This window comes from Eubalaena glacialis, chromosome 2 (assembly GCF_028564815.1).
Source record: "Eubalaena glacialis isolate mEubGla1 chromosome 2, mEubGla1.1.hap2.+ XY, whole genome shotgun sequence".
Taxonomy (NCBI): domain Eukaryota; kingdom Metazoa; phylum Chordata; class Mammalia; order Artiodactyla; family Balaenidae; genus Eubalaena; species Eubalaena glacialis.
In genome coordinates this window covers 73,181,822-73,203,006 of record NC_083717.1, presented here as the reverse complement: position 1 = coordinate 73,203,006, position 21,185 = coordinate 73,181,822, and the positions used below count along the sequence as shown (strand labels likewise).

Below are 21,185 nucleotides of genomic sequence, written 5' to 3'. Positions count from 1 at the left end.
GGAGATTCTTAGACTAAAATTTGGGGGCATTAGAGGCCAGAACTTGGCTCTAGTGAGGAATCCCTCCGTGTGTAATCTGCTGGGTTCTGGAGGAAAGCTGACCTCCTTGTCTGTGGAGGGAGACTAGAGACTAAACACGGTTAAGTACACCAGTGGGGACATCTGGGCTTTTCTGAGCCCAGGCAAGTCAGGAGCCCCAGTGTTTGTGCTTGGTGCTTGACCCAGAGAGCAGCCATGCTTCTTGTGAGAGAAATGTTTTTCTCCTAAAACATTTAGACTTAGTGCTGCTTATCAGTGACATCGCGGTCCTGGGACTCGTCCCTTGTCTTTTTGAGAAATGACAGATGAACATCGGAACTTGAGCCTGTCTTTTTCAATTGTCCCAGGGTACTTAAACCAAAGGAAGGCAACAGGGCGTGGCTAGGTTAGAATGTCATTGGTGCTGAAAGGGCGGAGTCTGTGCCTGGCGTGCCCTTTCTTGGAGCCGTGCGGTGCTCCCCTTTGGTGGAGGGGATTTATATCAATGTGCGTGTGTGTGTTTGTACGTGTGAACCCTGCCTCACCTCCTCTCACTGTCCTCCCCAGGTGGCAGCCAAGCAGGCTGCAGCTGCAGCCACGCAGACCATCGCCGCCTCCCAGAACGCTGCCGTGTCCAACAAGAACCCCGCGGCCCAGCAGCAGCTGGTCCAGAGCTGCAAGGTGAGGCGTCAGCTGCCAGAGAGCCAGGTCTGCTGGAGGAGACCCTGATAACATTAGAGCGCCCAGTGCCCTGGTAATTCAGTTAAGACTGATCATCCAGGCCCCTAATCCAGTTTGTTCCAGCTCCCATGTTCCAGGTGTACGCACACATGTCTGGTTTTTGTCTGTTAAGTGGATGGCCTATGTTTGGAAGGAGCACATGTTTTTCCCAGCATTGTCTTTCCTTTGTCTAGATTCTTTTCCTTCTTTTTGAGAGCACAAGTCAAGGAGGATCAATGACAAGGCCGTTTAGGGCTCTGAAACGGTAATGAAGCATTGAATTTCCAGAGTGCCTTCCTCCCTTTGAATGGTGGCCTTTGTGTTCAGTCTTCACTCGTTGTCGTTGTCGTCATCGTGGTCGTGGCAGGGGTGATTTCCTGCTTTGCACTGATGGCACCTGAGGATTTATTCATCCTGTCTGGCCTCATTGCTGTTGCGCTCTGGTGCTTTCTGTGGTTGCCTCACTGATCTTCCGAGACCTGTCCCTGACGCCGCGCTTGAAGCCAAGGTGCCGCAGGGGGTGCCGTCCACCTCTGCCGCCTTTTCTGAGCGCCCAGGGTTAACTCTCCCGGGAGAGCCCTGAGTGGTGCCAAAGGCACAGCTCACTGCCTGGCCATCGCCCACATGTTGGCACCATGTCTGACTGAAGTTCCCTGCGGCGCTTGCGGTTCACCGGGGGAGCTGGGTGCAGAGGCATGTTGGATTTGCGTGGGCTCTGAGCCTTCTCTCTCCTTTCTCAAATCTCCTCTGTGAAACCATTCACATGTGAGGGCTGTTGCCGCTTCTACTTCAAAAATGGCTCTACTCCTGTGGGGAGACCACCCAGGGCCCTCCACGTCCTGAATCCCAGTTCTCTGAGGCTAGCCCCTCACTGGGGAGCAAGTTTGCTCTGGTGGAAAAGCCTCAGCAATGCAGGAGGACCCTGTCCTCGGGATCGTGCACGTAAAGAAGGGCTTTTTCCTGAGAGCCAGGCCCCTGCTGCGGAGGGAGTTGGTTTCCTGTCGGGGCCTGGCTTCAGCCCCCAGCAGGGGTAGCAAAATGGCATTTCCCCTTCTCAGGGAGCACATGCAACTTGTGTCCAGGAAAATAGTATGAACCCTCCCCCTACTTCTTATGAACAAACGGAGCATACTCAGCCCGTGGGTACCTCTGTCAGGGAATGAGAGCATTGCTGTTTATCAGGTTGCGGTGCAGAAGGTAAAGCGGGCCAAGTTCCTGGAGCCAGCGGTCCTGAAGAGGATTCGAGTGAAATTCTCCTGGAAATATTTTTTTTAATTCTTGCCGGAATGGGCTCCTAAAAAGAACGTGTCACCAGGGTGGGCTGCTCTTGGGCCCTTCCTTAGCAGTGACGGTCACCGTGCTGTGGCCTCTGAGGGCCTGGTTGGTCAGATGTGGCGTGGCGCAGAGGGACAAGCAGGAGGGCGCAGAGAGGGAAAAGGCCAGCATCTCCTAGGCACCAGGGGAGATGGTCACTTTCAAGTGGTCTCACCTCGGGATGCTGTCCTCCCTCCCCTACCCCGGGCATTGGGTTTTCCCATTTGAGGAGTGAGAACACAGGAAGAGGAGCCACAGTGACATGAAAGCTGACAGATGGAACGTATACCCGCAAAGTCAGATATTGAAATGCTGAAGTATGCTGTTAGTTGAGTGCTTCTCTCACTTTCTTCTGATCACTGGACCGTATGAATTGAGTTTATCCACCTGTGAATTGGATAGATTCTTTGATGCTAGGGTTTTCAACCCTAACGAGCCAGGGTGGTGTGAGCTGCAACTGGGGAAATTGTTTTAAGGCTTCGTTATGGAGAACCGCCTTGTGCTGCGTGTATTGGGACCTGGGGGACCACAGGGTAGAGCGTGTGTGGGAGGAGCCTACCCACAGGTACTGTGTTGGCATCAGTGTTGGCAAAGGGGCCAACGGGCTAAAGCTGCTGAGTGAATCCAAGGTCCGGGCCAGGCACCCCCAGGAGGGAAGGCACATCCACAGAACATTATCACTGGGGGCGTTTCCCCACACACCCCGTTTTGGTACGTCACCATCCTGGGTGTGCTCAGTTTTCATTTTCCTTGCTTCCTGTAGGCGGTGGCTGATCACATCCCTCAGCTGGTCCAGGGGGTCAGAGGGAGCCAAGCCCAAGCAGAAGATCTCAGTGCCCAGCTGGCGCTCATCATCTCCAGCCAGAACTTCCTCCAGGTACCACGGAAACATTCACCTCCGTCTTCCCCAGAACCTCAACCCACCCCCACCCCACTGCCCACTGGGTAGGGGGTGCCCTTTATCCTTAAGGAGAGGACTTCACAGATGCCAGAGCCAGAGCAAAGTCTTTGCAGTAAGCAGACCTGGAAGCAGTTTCAGGAGAGGGAGATGCAGCTTGGCAAAGCAAGATGCTGATATGCAGGGAAATTGCCCCAGGAGATGGCACATTATCCATTTTGCTATCTGTATTTCTCTTCCGTGAGGGAAAACATGTAATAAGCTGCACTTTTTGACAAACAGCCTAGTACTAAGTATTGCTTTAGCTTTGCTAGTTTCCAGAATACCTCATGCCATTATTCATAGCCAGGGAAATAAGAATCGGTGAGTGCATCTTCTCCAAAGGTGTGGTGGTTTCTTGTGGCAAATATAGAATTAGTAAGTATTGTCGGTCTTTGTGAAGTGTGGCTAGGTTTTTTTTTTTTAATTAAATATAAAATGTGAATATTAAGTTGTGAACACTCCCTTTGTACATACTTCTTTCACATCTCTCGGCACTTTGTCTACTTGGATCTCCTAAACAGTCCGTGTGGTTTGGCAAGTTTCTTTCTCATCCCTGTCTATTCAGATCTGTACTTACAGGACCCAGTGATACATCTATTTGGTTAATTCTTCAAGAGCCGTAGCTCCAACATGCAGAGATGCAACATGAAAAGTTTGTGCTTCCTCACATTTTATCTTCATACATATACAAATGTATTTATGTATGTATGTACTCTCTTGGGATTCACTGTGTATTGACTGTTTTTCATGTTAACATTTATATTATGCACATTTGTGAATTTGAATCATATTGTCTCATATACTATACTCATTGTTTAGCTGTTCTGTCATTCGACATACAGGTTGTTTTCAATTATGTGCCGTCATAAACAACCTGTGATATGATAAAAAAAAAAAAAGTCCTGGTGTGTGCTCAAATCTTTGTGCCCCTCTTGAATTGTTTCCTTAGGGTAAATTACTAGAACTAGGATTGCAAGCAGCTTATTTTTATCTTTGGGACATTGAGAATTGTGGCTTGGACAAGTTGTTTGTCTTCTGCTGTAGGTGGTTACAGGGCCTAGAATCAGTTGTGTTGTCCCACTGCTGGCAGGATCGTAGGGTCTTATGATAGTACAGTGTGGACGTGGTCCAGGGGTCACTCTGTCCCTGCCCTTGTTTTTCCTGTTTCTTTTGTTCTTTTAATTTTGCTACTGTAGACAGATCAGATCTTTACAAGAATAAGGCCAGAGTCAGAAATAAATAGAAATGGAATCAGCAGATCAGAAAGTTTTAAACTCTTTTTAAAGTTTACATTTTAAACTCTTTTCATACATGTGGTAAAATTGCCCTTCCAGAAGGATGAATGAATCTAAATTTACAACTAGCAGCATGTGGAGCACACTTTTTATTGATTTTTTTCTCTTTGTTTTATTTTATTTTAATTTTTATTGGAGTATAGTTGATTTACAATGTTGTGTTAGTTTCAGGTGTACAGCAAAGTGATCAGTTACGCATATACACATAGCCACTCTTTTTTAGATTCAAATGTGGGGTTATTTTTTTTTATTGGAGTATAATTGCTTTACCACGTTGTGTTAGTGTCTGCTGTACAATGAAGTGAATCAGTTATATGTATACCTATATCCCCTCCCTCTTAGACCTCCCCCCCATCCCACCCATCTAGGCCATCACAGAGCGCTGAGATGAGCTTCCTGTGCTTTATAGCATGTTCCCGCGAGCTACCTGTTTTACGCATGGTAGCGTATATATGTCAGTCCTAATCTCCCAATTCGTCCCACCCTCCCCTACCCACTCTGTGACCACATGTCCGTTCTCTACGTCTACACCTCTATTCCTGCCCTGCAAATAGGATCATCTGTAACATTTTTGTAGATTCCACATATATGCATTAATATACGATATTTGTTTTCTCTTTCTGGCTAACGTCACTCTGTATGACAGACTCTAGGTCCATCCACATCTCTACAAATGACCCAATTTCGTTCCTTTTTATGGCTGAGTAATATTCCATTGTATATATGTACCACATCTTCTTAATCCATTCATCTGTCGTTGGACATTCAGGTTGTTTCCATGTCCTGGCTATTGTAAATAGTGCTGCAATGCAGTGAACATTGGGGTACATGTGACCTTTTGAATTATGGTTTTCTCAGGGTATGTGCCCAGTAGTGGGGTTGCTGGATCATATGGTAGTTCTATTTTTAGTTTTTTAAGGAACCTCCATATAGTTCTCCATAGTGGCTGTATCAATATACATTCCCACCAAGAGTGCAAAAGGGTTCCCTTTTCTCCACACCCTCTCCAGCATTTATTGTTTCTAGATTTTTTGATGATGGCCATTCTGACTGGTGTGAAGGGATACCGCATTGTGGTTTTGATTTACGTTTCTCTAATCATTAGTGATGTTGACCATCTTTTCATGTGTTTGTTGGCAATCTGTATGTCTTCTTTGGAGAAGTGTCTATTTAGGTCTTCTGCCCGTTTTTTGATTGGGTTGTTTGTTTGTTTGTTTTTTGTTTGTTTGTTTGATATTGAGCTGCTTGTACCTTTTGGAAATTAATCCTTTGTCACTTGCTTTGTTTGCAAATATTTTCTCCCATTCTGAGGGTTGTCTTTTTGTCTTGTTTATGGTTTCCTTTGCTGTGCAAAAGCTTTTAAATTTCATTAGGTCCAATTTGTTTATTTTTGGTTTTATTTCCCTTTCTCTAGGAGGTGGGTCAAAAAGGATCTTGCTGTGATTTATGTCATAGAGTGTTCTGCCTATGCTTTCCTCTAAGAGTTTGATGGTTCTGGCCTTACATTTAGGTCTTTAATCCATTTTGAGTTTCTTTTTGTGTATGGTGTTAGGAAGTGTTCTAATTTCATTCTTTTACATGTAGCTGTCCAGTTTCCCCAGCACCACTTATTTATGGTGTCTTTTCTCCATTTTATATTCTTGCCTCCTTTGTCAAAGACAAGGTGACCATCTGTGCGTTGGTTTATCTCTGGGCTTTCTATCCTGTTCCATTGATCTATATTTCTGTTTTTGTGCCAGTACCATACAGTCCTGATTACTGTAGCTTTGTAGTATAGTCTGAAGGCAGGGGAGCCTGATTCCTCCAGCTCCGTTTTTCTTTCTCAAGATTGTTTTGGCTATTTGCGGTCTTTTGTGTTTCCATACAAATTGTAAAATTTTCTTGTTCTAGTTCTGTGAAAAATGCCATTGGTAATTTGATCAGGATTGCATTGAATCTGTAGATTGCTTTGGGTAGTGTAGTCATTTTCACAATGTTGATTCTTCCAGTTCAAGGGCATGGTATATCTCTCCATCTGTTTGTATTGTCTTTGATTTCTTTCATCAGTGTCTTATAGTTTTCTGCATACAGGTCTTTTGCCTCCTTAAGTAGGTTTATTCCTAGGTATTTTATTCTTTTTGTTGCAATGGTAAATGGGAGAGTTTCCTTAATTTCTCTTTCTGATTTTTTTCGTTGTTAGTGTATAGGAATGCAAGAGATTTCTGTGCATTAATTTTGTATCCTGCTACCTTACCAAATTCATTGATTAGCTCTAGTAGTTTTCTGGTGGCATCTTTAGGATTTTCTATGTATACTATCATGTCACCTGCAAACAATGACTGTTTTACTTCTTCTTTTCCAATTTGTATTCATTTTATTTCTTTTTCTTCTCTGATTGCCGTGGCTAGAACTTCCAAAACTATCTTGAATAATAGTGGTGAGAGTGGGCACCCTTGTCTTGTTCCTGATCTTAGAGGAAATACTTTCAGTTTTTCATCATTGAGAATGATGTTGGCTGTGGGTTTGTCATCTATGGCTTTTATTATGTTGAGGTAGTTTCTCTCTAGGCCCACTTTCTGGATTTCTGGAGAGTTTTTATCATGAATGGGTGTTGAATTTTGTCAAAAGCTTTTTCTGCATCTGTTGAGATTATCATTTTTTTTTAAGTTCATAGTATATTTATTGTTAATGAATTTTTCCTAGTTAGTATCTGAACAATATATACACTTATAAAATAAACATGATGCCAGATGCTACAGTACAGGTTTTCTTCTTTTTAAATTTTCTACATCTATACTCTCATATTCCATGTGATCCAATTCTCCTACCTCTTCCCTCTATTCTTATGACTTTGAAACCTTCAACCAGGCAGCACTCCATGATGCCATTTGCATGGAATATCTTTTTCCATCCCCTCACTTTCAGTCTGTTTGCGTCCCTACGTCTGAAGTGGGTCTCTTGTAGACAGCATGTACATGGGTCTTGTTTTTGTATCCATTCAGCCAGTCTGAAGACGCATACTTTTTGTTTCAAACATTCCTAGAATGTACTGCCCTAGAGTATCTGATTTCGGTTGGCAATTTTGGGGGGAAACTAGATGGTTTTAATATTCCTTGTTTTAGGGCAAAGTAAGTTCTGGCTGATAAGGCATCATTGCTGTTTGGGTCTCTACTCTCTGACTCTTGCTGCCCAGGAGCTGTCTTACTTTCAGCTTTTCTCTCCACAGCCTGGAAGCAAGATGGTGTCCTCTGCTAAAGCCGCAGTGCCCACTGTCAGCGACCAGGCTGCGGCCATGCAGCTGAGCCAGTGTGCCAAGAACCTTGCCACCAGCTTGGCAGAGCTGCGTACAGCCTCACAGAAGGCAAGTGGACCCTTGTCGTGGCAGTTAGCTTGTCAGGAGTGGAGCTTTTAATTCCTTACTGTTGGTGTGACCTGAGTGCCCCCCAGGGCCTGAACACTGCCTGGCATATTTCTTGGTGCAGTTGTCCATTTCATCTGCTTGACCACTAAATATGCTCGTGTGGATTGGCTTTTGCCACTTTTAGCCGCTATCTCCTCAACTTAGTTATCACCTTCTGGTTACAGATGACTTTGGTTAAACTATGCTAAGTTGCACACTTCCCCTCCTCCCCTGCCCTGGGACAAGCAATGATCTATTTCTCACAGTCTTAGGGTACACCGGTCATCAGTTTCTTGGTGCCAGGTAAACTGTGGGCATAGTAAGTGATCATATCTCCCAGGTGTTATCTTGTGAACTTAATAACATTATTTAGGCAGGACATCTGTTTTGGAGGATCATCTATGTTATCTTTGCCCTGAAAGGTTTCCACCTCTTAAATGGGAGCATTCACCTTAACAAGTTCCTCAATAGAACAGAATTGGGGATTAATGCATTTCTGTCTCTGGGATGTGTTAATTACCAAAGGGCCTCATTACTGTACTGTTTGATGTGGTATTAGCATGGAGTTCTAGCATGAATTCATTTTTCCTCATTGTAACAATCCCTTTATAGAAACAGGCAGCCTCATATATGAGCAAGGGAAGAAGGTTAGAAGCTGATTTGAATTTGTAATATAAACAGTGCACTACATCACCAAAGAAAAATATCTAGAGTTTTAGGTTATATCTAATAAAAAAGTTATTTTGAGCTCTCTTTCTCAAAGAGAGGTCCAGGGACCATCTGCATTGGAATCATATGGGGGCATTTAGAATGCAGGTTCCTGGGCCTCACCTCTGAGCACCCCAGTCAGAATCTCTGGTCATAGAGCACAAACATCTGAATTTTAACAAGTTTCCTCAGTGACTGAACGACACACCCACGCCCAACAACTGCTTTGGAACAGTGAGCCCCGAAGTGGGGCTCAAGCAACACTGTGCACTGGGTTCAGGAAGACTCTGTGAGAGCTTTTTATGATTTTAATATATAGTGTAAGGGTTAAGAATACAGGCTGTAAAATCAGACCACCTGCATTCAAATGCTCGCCTTGCCATTGACTAATTTTGTGACCTGGGCAAGTTAATTAACCTCTCTTTGCCTCAGTATTGTCACCTAGTAATACTCGCGCATAGAAATCAATCAAATAGTATGTACTGCTGCTGTTGTTACTATTATCTAAAAAGGAAAGAAGTTAAGATACACCAGTATTTAATATACTTGTATGTGTATAATTTACTAACATTTACGTGTATAATTTATTAACATGCGTGTTGGGGGTGTGTGATCAAAGCATTTGGAGACCGCTGTTCTAGATGATCACAAGAATGAAGCAGTTTTCTTAAAAGTTTTTATTAAGGAAAAAAATCTTTCATAGCCTTCAGTATGGAACGATAATGGTTTACAATCTAGAAATTTGTAAAGAGATTCAGTAAGGTTGATATAGACTTGTCTGTAGAGTCCTGGGTTCATTTGTTTGTTTGTTCCTTCATCCACCCCATGCTTCCCAAGTTTTTGTGTGCACACATACTGTGCTAGGTGCCCCATGTCTAGAACCCAGACACAGTGAATAAGGATCCTCTTAGTTTGAGAGGTAATGCATTTCAGATATGAACAGCTTCAAGGAAAATTCAAGTATATCCAGTTATGAGACACACATAATTGATTATTTAGGGAACTTAGGACTGAGGTCCTGATTGAGCATGATTTTGTGCTCTCAGGAAATGCTTGTTACCCTTGCTTCCTATTGCTAGATTTGGAGAGTCATTGGTTATATCCAGAAAGGCATTTCATATGTTGCAAGGTACTGGGGATGCTTTTCCCGAGCAGACTGTTGTGCACATATTCCCAACTCTGTTGACAGGCCCATGAAGCCTGTGGTCCCATGGAAATCGATTCAGCGCTGAGCACCGTGCAGACCCTGAAGAGTGAACTGCAGGATGCCAAGATGGCTGCCGTGGAGAGTCAGCTGAAGCCACTCCCAGGGGAGACGGTAGGAGATGCTGGTGGCAGCTGGGGTCTGGGGCTCTACCTCTGTTAGGATGTCAAGACATTTTTAGAGTTGGGGGGAGGGGTGGTCAGTGTGTCTCAGTTTCAGGTGTTTTTAATGCAAAGCCCTAGAATAGCCACATTTCTCTAGAACAGTGTGATGATAGAGATGGCCCTGTGTGTACCTGCCTGGGGTGTGGCTGGGCATGACCAGGCATCAGTTCCTATTCATCCCTCTTTTCCATAAACAAGACCTGCTGGCGTTTGAGGCCAGTGCTCTAATCCTGCAGCCTTTTTCTGAAAAGAATGCCCAGTGCAGCTGGAGGAGCTATGTTTAGATCTAGGAGTTCTGGCTTCTTGGTCCAGGTTGTGTCATCCACTAGCTGTAGGCAAGTCCCAATCTCCTCTATGTCTAAAGTATTTTATCTATGAAATGGTTGGCAATTAAATTATAAAGATAAACACAGAATATATTTTCAACAGTCATGTTTAAAAAAAAAAAATTTCCATAGTGCAAGGCACTGGGGTGGGCAATGGCAAAGCACTTTACTCTAGTAAAGCCACAACAGCAAGTGGAATGTTGGCTCCAGAAATCTAATTTGATCACGTTATGATACCTCCTGATGCCTGTGCCAGGGTTTTCTTGGCTAAAATTTTACCAGTCGTCCTCATTTGTATGTACCTCCTTTTCCTCACTCCTGAACGTTACTAATAAAATAGCTTCATTTATTAAGCACCTGTTACGCAGTGTGTACACACACAGTCAGCCTAGTTTATCCTGATAGTAACCTAATGAACAAGTGTTGTTCACCCCATTTTACAGCTGAAAAAAAAGAGGTGCCCTGTTCTCGTCAATGTTACCTGGCAGTTAGCATCAGAACCACGGGTTGAACCCAGATCTATAGGACTCCAAAACCCATACCTTGATCTTTCACACTGAGAAGTTTTAACTACTGCTGCTCTTTGGATAAAAACTAAAAACTTTTAGGGTATAAAAGGACTACCAGAGCATCTAATTTACCATTGAACAATGCCTGGTACATAGGAAGCACTCGGAAAATATTTATGAAATCAAGCTACCCCTAATTGTAAAAACCAGGAAACTCAGGAAGTCACTTGACTAAGGTACCCCGGCTAAAGAGAAAGTCAGTATTGGCTCCTGGGCCAGCAGCTTTGCAAAGTGGTCCAGGTATCCCTTTGCAGACTTGTGTGCTCCAGGAGCCCATGACACATATTCTGCCTTCACATAAAACCACCGGTCAGTTAGAATGCAAGAAACATCATGTAATTTTTAAAGAAATCGTTTGCCCTAAACAAATGTGGTGTACTGTGTTATACTGTTGGCTACAGTGGACCAGGCTCTGTTTTTTACTTGAAGGAAATGCCTCTCTTAGAAAACATGTTGTGGGGTTAAAACTGCATGCATTTCCTGAGGCTTTTCTGAACTCTCGCAGTGCACCCGAAAGTTCTCTTCCAAAATGTTGTCCTCATCTAGTAATTGAATAATTACCCTTACCCTAGGCCTTTATTGACTTTATTCTCTGAATTATTTATTCCGTTGACAAAGCAAGATGACGTGCTCGTCATGGGAAGCAAGCTCTTTGCCCGTTTTCATAATCTCATTTACCATCCCAAACCTCTATTCCTATTGCATTTCCTTCTGGTTAGAACTCCGCAAAGTATAATGATCAAATTGAACAATGTTAATGGTCCCACGTGCCAGGAAGGTGGAACAGCTGGATGTCTGCCCACTTCCTGCCAAGGCATAATTAATTCTCACTAAGGATTTGTTGCAGACTTTCTGAATTAGCTTCTGAAAGCATAATACTAATAGCTACCATTTGTTGAGTACCTACATTAACCCTCTGAAAACCTTCTGAGCTAGATACTGTGATCCCAGGACACAAGAGACTTGGAGAGTTCAGTGACTTAACCCAATCTCTCACAGCTAGCAAGTGGGGGAAGGAAGCAGAGGGCAGGGTGTGAACTCATTTGTTTATCCTGAAGCCTGGGTTCTTTCCCCTCTATTACCCTACTTCTTCTTAGTGCCATTGGTGTATTAGGTGGGAAAGAGTTGAGGCCCAAAGTTTGATCTGCATTATTTGGGGGCTAAGACTTTAGTGGATGATTTGCCTCTTCTAAGCTGTCTTCCTCCTTGAATATTCTTACAGCTGGAAAAATGTGCTCAGGACCTGGGAAGTACATCTAAAGCAGTGGGCTCCTCCATGGCGCAGCTCCTGACCTGTGCTGCTCAAGGCAATGAGCACTACACAGGTGAGACTCACACCCTTCGTGATGCCCTGAGGCCAGGTACAGACCACTGGGCTGGTGCGGGGAGTTTGTTGATTTGACAATGAACCTGACTTTTTTATTTCAGCAGTTCAACACACATTTTTCAAGCACTTTCAACATGCTTGTTACTGGGCTTGATGCTAAGCATACAAAGACTAATCAAATATGATTCCCCCAAACTATTTGAGTCACCCCTATTAGACTATAAGCAGATGGTAATTATAGACCTCTGCAACTGTGTATGTCTCTTGAAATCCCACTAAAGGAGAGAAAGAAAGAAAAAGTCAAAGAAAATGAGAGAGAAGAAAACAAATAAGATCTCAATGAAGTTGTCGAAGATGGAAGGAGACAGATGAGTGGTAACTGAGAGACCCCAATAAATAAAAACCTAAAGGTGTCCAGGGATAGGGAAGCCACCAAGAAACAAGCTGATTGGTGCTGCAAAACTCTGGGAGGGTTTGAGCCCTGGAGACACCAGGTACCCCTGAACCAGGAGTACTGTATAAGGAACAGAATGTATAAGGAAAAATACCTGGTGATACCAAAAACAAACAAAAAAAAAAGAATGTTATCATAGTAGGAAGTATGTTTCTATCTAAAATAGAGACATCAAGAAGTTTCAGTATTAGCCCATTACTTGAAAATGAGAACTACATCAGGACTTCCCTGGTGGCGCAGTGGTTAAGAATCCACCTGCCAGTGCAGGGGACACAGGTTCGAGCCCTGGTCTGGGAAGATCCCACGTGCCACGGAACAACTAAGCCCATGCGCCACAACTACTGAGCCTGCGCTCTAGAGCCTGTGAACCACAACTGCTGAGCCCACGAGCTGCAACTACTGAAGCCCGCGTGCCTAGAGCCTGTGCTCTGTGACAAAGAGAAGCCACCGCAATGAGAAGCCCGCGCACCACAACAAAGAGTAGCCCCTGCTCACCACAACTGGAGAAAAGCCCGCCTGCAGCAATGAAGACCCAACACAGCCATAAATAAATAATTAAATAAATGCATTCCATCCATCCATCCATCCATCCATCAGAAGAAATCTTAAAGAACTGAGTGGCTCTATAAGTAGGGATCAGGTGAAGAGGAGATGGATTGTTGCTTTTGTTATATAGTAGTACGGCTTGAATATTTTTTTTTTTTTTTGAAATATACATTACTATTAAAGAATAATATACATCCAGAGGAGAGCATAAGTCCTAAATGTATATCTTCATGAGTTATCCCAAATTGAATGCACCTGAAAAACCTGCACCAAGATCAAGTAATGAGCATTTTTGGCATCCCAGGGGAATTGCTGGGTCATAGGCTGTGCGGCCACTCAGCTACAGTCCTTCCTGCAGTATCTGAAAGTTCCACTTGTTCTACATCCTGGTCACCACATCTGCTTTGTCAATATTAGCCATTCTGTTGAGTGTGTAGTAGAATCACATTATGGTTTTAGTTTGCGTGTCCCTGAGGAACAGTACAGTTGAGGACATTTTCAGTTTATCAGCCATTTGGATACCTTCTTTTGTGAAGCATCTCTTCATGTCTTTTGCCCATTTTTTTAAAATATGAGTTTTCTGCCTTTTCCTTATTTATTTGCAGGAGTTAGTTGTCACATATATATGTATTTCTTGTATCTTGTGGCTTACTCACTGTTTTAAAGGTGTTTCTTGATAAACAAAACTTAAATTTTATATAGTCCAATTTACACTTCTCCTTTATGGTTAGTGTTTTTGTGTCCGATTTAAAATTTTTGCTTCTCCAAGTCATGAAGATATTCCTCTGTTATAGTCTAAAGGCTTTGTTGTTTTACTTCCATATTTAGAACTACGATCCACCTGGAATTGAGTTTTATATGTGGGCAAACAGGGTCCTAGTGTAGTTGTTTTTGCACCAGGGCATCCGTCCATTTGACCCAGCACCACTTTCTGAAGTGACCCTCCTTTCCCCAATGGTCTTGAGGGCCATTTCATTATAAATTAAGGGCATAAATGTGAGTCAGTTTCTGAACTTTTGCTTCTTTTTCATTGCTTTAATTGCCTGGTCTTACCTTAGTACCATACTTTCCTAATCATTGCAGTTTTATACTAAGTGTTAATATCTGATAATGTGAGTCCTCTGACTTTGTTATTCTTCCTCAAGTTAGTGCTGACTTTCCTTGACCCTTTGTATTTCCACATCTATTTTAGAATCAGCCTGCCAATTTGTACCCTCCCCCAAAAAAAACCCTTTCACTTGTTTTTTTGTTTGTTTTTTGATCGGGGTTACCTGAATCTGGGGATAATTGAAATCTTTACATTACTGAGTCTTCTCATCTGTGAATGTGGTATATCTCTACATTTATTTAGATTTCCTTTCTCTCAATACTGTTTTATAGTTTTTTGCATAGAGGTTTTTGTTTTGATTATAGTGTGCATCATAAATCTTGTCCCATCTTTTTACTTTCAGTTTTTCTCTATGCTTATATTTAATGCATGTGTATGCATGCATACCTATGTGTATCATGTAGTGGTTCTTTCAGAGGGGGAGGAGTTGTTTGTTGGTGTGACAGTATTTTCCTTTCAATTGGAGTATTTGGTCTGTTTATATATAATGTAATTACTGATATATTGAGGTTTGAATTTGTCATCTTACTATTTCTTTTCTCTATGTCCTACCTATCCTAGGTTCCTTTTTCTCTCCTTTCTTGCCTTCTTTCAGATTTATATGTGCTTTTAAAAATCTATTTCTCTTCCCTTGATTAGTTTATTAGTTGCACATTCACTGCCTATTCTTGAACAATTTTTTAAAAGTATAATATAAGTTAGTATGTTTACCTCTTCCTGGACAGTGCAAGAATCTTGGGACACTTAAACTTCATTTACCTTTCTTCCAACTCATTCATTGTTGTTGAGTGCTTTAATTCTACATATATTTAACCTCCTCAGTACCACCTCAAAGTTGTTTCATAGTCAGTATTGATTAAATGCTCCTCCGTATTGACCTTTCCATTGCTGTTCATTCCTTTCTGCATCGCAATGTGTTTCCACCTGGGATTATTTCCTGTCTGCCTAAGGAACTCCCTGCATTAATTCCTTTAGTGTGAGTCTGCAGTGACCAATTCTTTCAGTTGTTTGTTTAAAAATGCCTTTGTTTAGCCTTTATTTTTGGTAGATAATTTTACGTATTGTAAAATTTTAGGTTGGCAGTTATTTTCTTCCAGCATTTGAAGATGTTATTCCGTTGTCAGCATTTGAAGATGTTATTCCGTTGTCTTCTGGCTTCCTTTATTTCTGTTGTGAAGTCAGCTGTCACTTTACTCTTCCGCAGGTAATGTGGTTTTAGTTTTCCCCTCTACTACTTGTTTTTTGAATTTTCTCAGTCTTTGGTTTTCAAACACTGTGCCTAGAGGAGTTTTGTTTTGTGTCGTTTTGCCTATTTATCCCACTTTGGGTTTTAGTACTCCTTAAAGATGGAATTTGCTGTCTTAGATCAGTTTTGGAAAACTCTCAACCACTATATCTTCAAATGTTGCTTCTGTCCCATTTTTTTCTCTCCTCTTTGTACACTCCAGTTACCCCCTATGTTAGATATTTTCACTGTTTTGTGTGTCTCCTATGCTCTTTTCTGTATTGGCCATAATTTTTCTTCTCCATGCTTTATTCTGTGTGGGTTTTTTTTGGATTTATCTGCAGCTCACTATTCCTCCTACCTTCAAACTCTTCTATTGAGTTTTTAAATGTCATATTTTTCAGTTTTATAATAACCTTTTGATGGCTTTCTTGTACTTTCCATTTCTCTGCTGAAATTCACTATCTCATCATCTAATTTCTTCAACATAGTTTTTACATTTACTTAAAGCCCAGGTTCAATAACTCCAGTGTCAGGATCACTTACGGGCGTCTTGTTATCTGTTTTGTTTTCTGTTTTTTTTTTCTCTTCTTGGTTTTCAACTATTGACCTTATCTCCTGATGTTTCTGATTTTTTTTAAATTTAATGCTAATCATTGGTATTTACATCGTAGAAATAATTTGAGGCTCTAGATTGTGTTTTCTTCCATACGGAGGATTAATCTTTTATTTTAGCAGGTGGTTAAAAAAGGAGAAGATCACCATAAAAGGAGCGGAACCGAACTGATTGGATATTGCAAAGTCCATTTCCAGTTTACCTTGTAGGGTGTAGCTCTTTGTGCCTCCTGTCTAAACATCTGTGATGTTTATGAGAGCCATTCTGATTGTTGAGCTCAGAACTATGCTTCTTTTATCTTCCCATCCCCATGCGATTTCAGAAAGTTTTGCTCAGCCTCTCAGTTTCTGGGCAACAGTTTACAAATTAGAAAATGCCTTGAGGGGGAAAGCAGTGTTGTACTCACTTCTCTGTACTTTCTTTCTCTTCCAAGGTCTTGGCTTTCTTTACCTTGGTTCCTTGGTATCTCTCCAGTGCCTTCAAACAGATGTTTTGTCTATATTTTTCCAGAGTTTCTAGTTGTTTCTCTGAGGGGGGGAGGGTTCATCTGCAATAAGTTATTCTTTCCATCACTATAAGGAAAATCTTTGGTTCTTCAAAAACTGTGTATATTTATTACTTTGAAAATAAGAGCACAATAGGAGCACAAAAAGAGTTATCACGGCATAGTGTAATATAGTACCTACAACAGTAAGAATGTACAATTCTGTCCTCATGAGAGGGTGAGGGAACGTTCCAAAGCAGAATTGACACCTGATCTGGGTTTTAAGGATTATTACGACTCACTTAGCATTCAAGGAGAAAGAAAAGTATATGTAAATTCTTAAAAGCTTAGGGCATATGAGAGATGTAGTTTCAAGAATTTCTACACATTCCTGAAATCTTGCCAGATTTTGTGTAGATGATGAAATGGATTTTTAATGAAGGAAAGACTGCTTTACAAGTTACGTCATCCAATACTGATAACATCCAGGATGACAGACTGTCTAGTTGATGTCTGAAAAACAGCCTAGAAGTAGCCCCATTTCATTTTGGCAGGCGCCAACTAGGTGGTGGTGGACTTGGGAACAGCATATGTGAAGTCCCAAAGGCAGGAGAAGAAGGCTGATGAAATGAAGTGAGAAGGATCCAAGTAAAAGGCAAGGAGGTAGGGAGTAAGAAGATAAGGCTGGGAAGGTCGGCTGGGGTCAGATCGTAAAAGGCCTCATAAGCCAATTTAAATAAATTGAAATTGAAGCTCAGAGCATGTGAAAATACTGAAGAATTTGCATCTGTGGACACAGTCTCGATCGCCCTTAATGCACTTTGCCCTTCTTTTCATGCGCTGATAAATTGGAGGGAAACAAAGTTCGAGGCAGGGAGACCAGTGAGAAGGCTGTTGCATTCATCCAGGTAAGAGTTGTTAGTGTCCTATAGTGGAGATGAAGGATGGATTAAAGAAAAAGAGACCTCACGGTTGTTGGTGATGGATTAGAAGTTGGTAGGAATGGGAGTAAGGAAAGCAACACAGACAGCTCTAAGTTTAGCCTGATAGCTGAACGAAGAGCTGTATGAATCACTGTGATGGAGACACAGGGTCATTGGCAGGCATGTTGAGGGCTGGAGTTTAGGGATGCCAGGTTCAACTTTATTATTTTTTTTTTTTTTTTTTTTTTTTGGCTGCCCTGGGTCTTCGTTGCGGCACACGTGCTTTTCGTTGCGGCACGTGGGCTTCTCTGAGTTGTGGCACGTGGGCTTAGTAGTTGCAACTCATGGGCTTAGTTGCCCCACAGCATGCCGGGTCTTAGTTCCCTGACCAGGGATCGAACCCACATCCCCTGCATTGGAAGGCGGATTGTTAACCCACTGGACCACCAGGGAAGTCCCAGGTTCAACTTTAAATGGATTCAATTTGAAATCCCTGCAGGATATCCACGGAGAGGTGCCCATTAGGCAGCTGGATATTTACCTCTGGAACTCAGTAGAGAAGTCTGAGCTGGAGATAAATATTTCTAAATGTTTAATAAAATGATAATGATTGAAACCACGGGGGGTAGCTAAGTTTGCCTAAGGGAGAGTGGTAGAGTGAGAACAATTTTATCAGATATAACCCTGTGGAACCCAAGTATTTCAGGAGAAGGCTGAGCATTAGAAATCCTTGAAAGAAACGAGAACATGCAGCCTTGGAGAGACCATGGAAACCAGGAGAGAGGGATGTCTCTCGACTCACAGAGATAATTGCTGCCTGGAAAGACACTGCAGAGAGGGACTTAAGAAGCATCCACTGGCTTAAGGAAAAACAAGGTCACTGCTCTCCCTGTTGAAGGCAATTACAGGAAAGTTGAAGAATGGATGGGAAGCAGGGAGAGAGCACGAGTGTGGACAGCTTCTCCCTGGGTGTCAGTTCCCTCGTCCACACCTAAGATGTGTGGGATACTCAGAAGTTAACACATGAGCTGCCACTGGACTAGCTTCTAATGCAGATGTGGTTTTATTTGGCCAGTACAGTGTTCAAAATGCATTTCTTCTCGGCTGAGTACAGTTACATAGACAGAACCCTTTCCAGATCCTTTGGGACAGATTAAAAACTCTTACATACTTGGTTTTTACCTTGTGAGCTTGATACATGGTCTAATGCTGTCTACACACAATCTACGTGAATTCTGATCAGGAGTAATTACTATTACAAAGAATTCCCCTGTATTTCATGTGACGAATGTGTCTCCTTAAGACTGTTGCTGAATGTAATTTGAGATCTAGACGGCAGGAATACTGTGAACGTCCTCTGTGTCTTCCAAGGATTGTGGTTATTGAAGCAGGGAGTCTGCTTCAGTGTTTCCCACTGGCAGTTCTGGGGTGTGTTGCACCCTTGACTACAGGAACAATTTTGGGGGGGAGGGTGGTGATTGCTCGGAGATATGACTCTGATGATTCTCATCATTACCATTGAGAATATTGCTGTGAATTCAGCCACGTACTGCCTTGGATGTTCATTGGGCTCCCTGGCATCTGGTGGCCTTGTTTCATCCTTTTGTTGGTGTGGCTTCCACTTTGCGGGAAACTTAATCCCTCCAAAGAGGATTCTTGATGTGCCTTGAGATTTCATAGTGAGTCCTCAGCAGAAAACACATGGGGTGGATATACTTGGGCTTTTGGAATTCCGCTCTTCTGGTTTCTGCCTTTTGGAAAAATTGTCTGAGTCTATAAAAGACTTTTCAGTAAATAATGTTTTCATGAACATGACTTTTCTAATTGCGTATGATAAATGTTTTATTCTTCCAAAATAATACAACTCAAATAGAAATAGATTCAAGAGTCCACGTGGTAACGAGGAAGGCAAGAGGAGAGGCCTAGAAATCACAGCCTAGGATTTTCAGTGGTCACAGCTGTGATCTCAGCCTCTCCTATAAGCTGTGGGAAACCGAGACCCAGAGGGAAAAGGGGGCAGCAGTTTAGTCCACACAGCTTGTCAGCAGCAGAGCTGGATGAGGTCTTAACCACACCTGGTGGGTGCCCTTCTGAGCAAGGATGTCCTTCCACCGTGTGCCAGAAGCTTCAGCATAATATGAATCGGGAGATTACGTTTGACATAAACACACTACCATGTATAAAATAGATAGCTAGTGGGAACCTGATGTATAGCACAGGGAGCTCAGCTCAGTGCTGTGTGATGACCTAGATGGGTGCGATACAGGGGGTGGGGGGAGGTCCAAGAGGGAGAGGATATAGATCATTCACTTGGTGGTACAGCAGAAGCTAAAACAACATTGTAGAGCAATTATACTCCAATAAAGAACAAACAATAAAACCCTCCTTTGATGCCTCAAAAAAAAAAAAAAATGCAGTGACTCTTCTCTTTGGCTTTTTTCTCTCCTTCACCTTGGCTTTACTTATCTTTATGCTTTCTCCTCTGCCATATAAAACACTTTGTTTAAAATGTGTTCATTCCACATGCTGCGCTCAGAAGTGCCATGTGATAAATGGTAGATTGGCAGCTTTGTAATTTGCCTAGATTAGATTGTAGAGTTATGTCCCAGTTATGTGACTTCCTAAATATTTACAGATGAGCCAGTCTGCAATGCTGGGAAGTTGTTTTATGGATCCCCAGGGCCTTTTGTGTTCTTTCTTGTATTTTGGTGCCTCATCCCTAGTAAAGAGAGGACTGCCTGCTGCGTCTGTGCCCACTCGGCTGAAGCAGCGGCGGTAAAGACCACGCTCAGGGGTGCCTAGAGACCATCCAGCCTAAGGCTTTAGATATAGTCACCTCAAAGTGTAGTGAGAGAGCCAGTCATCTGTGAATTTTTCTTGCAGATGTTGTATGTTCTAACAAGAATCCCTTGTAGTGCTCTATCCCAAAGAACATTGTGCAGAGTCTGACCCCGAAGTTAAGAAACTAAGAAACCTCAGATCTAAAGGCGTGTCCATGGACAAGATGCTTCTCAGCGCTGGGCCTCATCTGAAATGGTTCGATGAGATGAGCTTTGAGGCTGGCTATTCTGCGGTTCCCCAGGTTCTAGGAGCCTTTTGTTACGTGCCTTGGCATTTCCAGTCTCCTTCCTTTTCTTGGGTGCACCAAGCACTAGGTACCATGTAGGAAGGTGCCTCTTCTTTCTATGGGAGGTGGCGCTGTAGTTTTTAAGGACTAGTTTATATTCATAGTTTATCACCGAATCCCATCATCTTTAGAAGTGAATTTAAAGATGAGCAGGCACTTCGCAAAAGAGGATGTCCAAACAGCCACTGAGTGTATGAAAAAGTGCTCAACATCGGTGCTCACTAGGGATATAAGAACTAAACCTCAGTGAGGGACTTCCCTGGCGGTCCAGCGGTTAAGACTCCACGCTTCCACTACAGGGGGCATGGTTTTAATCCCTGGTCGGGGAACTAAGATTCCCGCATGCAGTACACCCACCAGAACTGGATAAAATAAAAAATCTAACACTAGTAAGTTTGGGCCAGGACGTAGAGCAACCGTAACTCTCGTATAGTGCTGGCGGAGTGTATAGTGGCAAAACCATTCTGAAGAAGTGTGGTAGTGTCCTCCAAAGCTAAATATACGCTTACTCTATGACCCAGCAATTCAGCTCCTAGATTTAAATCCAAGAGAATCAATTCCATATGTCTACCTAAACACAGGGATGAGAACTTTTCGGGTAGCTTTATTCATAAGAGTCCACACAGGAAACAATCCCCAAATGTCCAGCAACAGAAGAATGGATAAGCAGATGTTGCTGTGTTTCTATAATGGAATACGACACAGCAAGAAAAAAGCAATGTACTGCTATGTGTAACA

At 42.6% G+C, this 21,185-nt stretch overlaps 1 protein-coding gene across 1 annotated transcript in view; it reads left to right on the top strand.

The window, feature by feature from the left end:
* TLN2 (talin 2) overlaps positions 1-21,185 on the top strand; it is a 441,211-nt gene that overhangs the window by 311,025 nt on the left and 109,001 nt on the right. The window contains exons 24-28 of the mRNA XM_061180246.1: positions 586-699; positions 2,816-2,929; positions 7,493-7,627; positions 9,564-9,692; positions 11,860-11,962. Coding sequence (XP_061036229.1) covers positions 586-699; positions 2,816-2,929; positions 7,493-7,627; positions 9,564-9,692; positions 11,860-11,962 — 595 coding nt within the window. The remainder of the gene's footprint in view (positions 1-585; positions 700-2,815; positions 2,930-7,492; positions 7,628-9,563; positions 9,693-11,859; positions 11,963-21,185) is intronic.